Here is a 2,760-nt window from a genome sequence, read left to right on the forward strand (position 1 = left end):
GAATTCGTCCACAGAAAGGCCAGATAGACAACTTCACTCATGAACCACCATGTTGTTTACAACAAAACATTTCAGGCATCCCAGTGTGCATGAAACCATCTCTCATCTCTGTTTTCTTTCAAAGGCTTGCCGTAGACGAAGATGGCCGGGAAATTAAAATCACTCATATTATGATAAACCTACCAGATTTTAACCCACTCTCTCACTTCCCGATCACGAACCGTTGACATTTGACTCCTGATGCGGAAATTTGAGCCCACATTGACCCAAAACCGCAGATTTTCTTTTTAAACAGCTATTGTGAATCTTGGGTAATATTTTGTTCTTCTTGTGTCAAATTGCATGTTTTCACCTTGTAGTTTTACTTTCACTTATTTATGTATATATTTCAACACTTTAAATAAGTAACCGTATGTAAGAAAGTCAAGCCTGGGATATCGTGTAAGTTAAGCAGCTCGGAAGCAGCTCTTTGAGCAACTTAAGAAGTTCAGGTAGCCTGGAACAAGATGTGCTTATACATGGGCGACTTAATTGGAAAATGCCATGGAGTATATGCCCAAGTTGGACTTTGTTGGACTTTGACCTGCAAATGGCTCAGTAGACCTTTTCAGATAACGGCTAGCAAGCGCAGATCACGTCAATACCACATACGAGATCGTGCTCGGTGTTACTGAATCAACTGATACGCCTCTTGAGGGAATGAGACTAAAAAATCAAAATACAGCCAGAAACGGCGGACAGACTATATTTATCGGGTGCAGGAACCGTCTCTAAGAAACCAACGATTTAGGTCACTTGCTTGTGCAAATTAAGATTCCATACAATCATCATTTTGCTAAAAAATGTCGGCGATTTTTAGTATTGTGCTTTCACGATTGATTTCAATACGGTGGACAATCTACTGACGAACACTGACTTTTTGTATAACAAATAAACGGTAAAAATTAGCATCATATTAATTTCTCTTTGAGGAAAGACAAAGACTGTAGTTAGCGAAGATGAGAGTCACAGCCGCATCAAACAGCTGAATCTCGATTTTTTTTATTTAAAATAGCAAATGCTCATTACATAAGTGTGGAACATAAAAACGACGCAGTGCAATTCAAATATGAACCTTAATATTACAAGTTACAGATAACAGCAACTAAAACTTTTCTATTTTATACTTAATTTTAACCTTGTCTTAAACCCTGTTATATTGGGGAAGTTCTCTTTCTTCTGCAACCCCATATATATAATTTAGCGATAAGTATTAATAAATGGTTCAGCAAGGGACACTCGAAGGTCCTCGAAGAAAAACGTCTTGGAGAGTAAAATGGACGACTACTGCTATCTTTAATTAAAAAAATTGAATTTAAATTCCTTCCTCTCTGGTGGTCGGGAAGGAAAACCAATAATTCTTGTCCCTAAAATAGAATTACGCGAAAAACGATTGTGATGAAGTCCCCATTATAAATTTTCAACATTGCTATCGAAGCGTCTCTTTTTAACCAGCTGCGCCCTACCAACACCATGTTCGAGTGTCTGTTCTCAGAATTAACACAACCGGAACACTTTGAATTAATAGTTGACGCTACTGTTACAACCTTAACCAGTGTGAATTCACACATTGAAGAAAGAGTAATAATACAGAGTTTCGTCGCATGCGTCACGAAAAAAATTCAACTCGTTGATCAATCCCTCGTGGAAAATAAGGAGTGCCTTTTGCGAGTCAACAGGGGAGAAAAAATTATCAACAAACTGCTCAAGCCGACTTTTCTGGTCATCTGGTTTATTGTCATCAAACCAGTCGAAGTATGGATTCTCTTTTGGAACTGAATCTACCAGCTCACCTGCAATCCATGGCCACAGCAAGGCACATGGTAACATAGCGATAGCTAAGAACTTGGGATCTTTACGGGCCAAAGCTGACTCGTAAGCAACGTATGTGGCAGCTGCAGGACCCATGACCAGGCTTTCAGGACCCTTGATTCGCCAGGACTTGACAAATTCCTGGTTGTACTTCTTGAAACTCTCCGACTGGACCCTGTACAGCAGGGCAAATTCAGGGTTCCCTTTTTCCTGCATGCTGTTAGCAGCAATATTGAACGCTTCCACAGCGTTGAAGCAGTAAGCAGCATCTTGCACCATGTAGCCACCATAGTCATCAGGGGCAAGTGTTCCCGCCGCCATACCCTGGATAAACTTGGATTCTTTGGCAGCTTCACGGATCTTCAAACTTGTCTCATTTTCGAACAATTCTTGACTGAACGAAGATCGGTTTGATTGTAAATTCTCTTTTGGGCGAAGGCCCTGAAAGAACCTCTCGTAAACCATTGACTTAGAACCAGAGGGGCTCATGGCCACTAACGAGAGTCGGTCTGGTTGCAAATTCTCATTGGGTTGAAAACCAACGTCAAATCTGGTTTTTCTTAACTTCCTGAGCTGCTGTTTTGGTCCTAGGGAGGAAAATGACTCGTCAGTAAATCACTTCCGGTGACTGACTGGTGACTGAACGATTGCGTCGCGTAGGACCCTCCCCTCATCCTCCGCAATGGAAAAAAGACGTCGTTTCCGGAGATGCTCCGTCGTTCGCCAAAGATTAATTTACTTTGCGGGAAACGGAAATTCGGGAATGTTATAGAAACATCTCAGTTAGAACTTTTTGCGTTTGCTACTCGGTTTTGAAGAGATTCAGGCAGGAACCTATCTTTGTAGCGATATTTTACCATGCGTTGAGACACACAACAGATGCTATACTAACTATAGTGATACCTCGGT

The 2,760-nt window shown here is 41.1% G+C and overlaps 1 protein-coding gene across 2 annotated transcripts in view; it reads right to left on the reverse strand.

Moving 5' to 3' along the window:
* Positions 1–989: 989 nt before the first annotated feature.
* LOC137992770 (uncharacterized) overlaps positions 990–2,760 on the reverse strand; it is a 2,836-nt gene continuing 1,065 nt past the window's right edge. For both annotated transcript variants that reach the window (XM_068838284.1, XM_068838285.1), the window contains exon 3: positions 990–2,438. In XM_068838284.1, coding sequence (XP_068694385.1) covers positions 1,603–2,438 — 836 coding nt within the window. In that variant the 3' untranslated portion in view covers positions 990–1,602. The remainder of the gene's footprint in view (positions 2,439–2,760) is intronic.

The sequence above is a fragment of the Montipora foliosa genome, chromosome 2, assembly GCF_036669935.1.
Source record: "Montipora foliosa isolate CH-2021 chromosome 2, ASM3666993v2, whole genome shotgun sequence".
In the NCBI taxonomy this organism is placed as follows: domain Eukaryota; kingdom Metazoa; phylum Cnidaria; class Anthozoa; order Scleractinia; family Acroporidae; genus Montipora; species Montipora foliosa.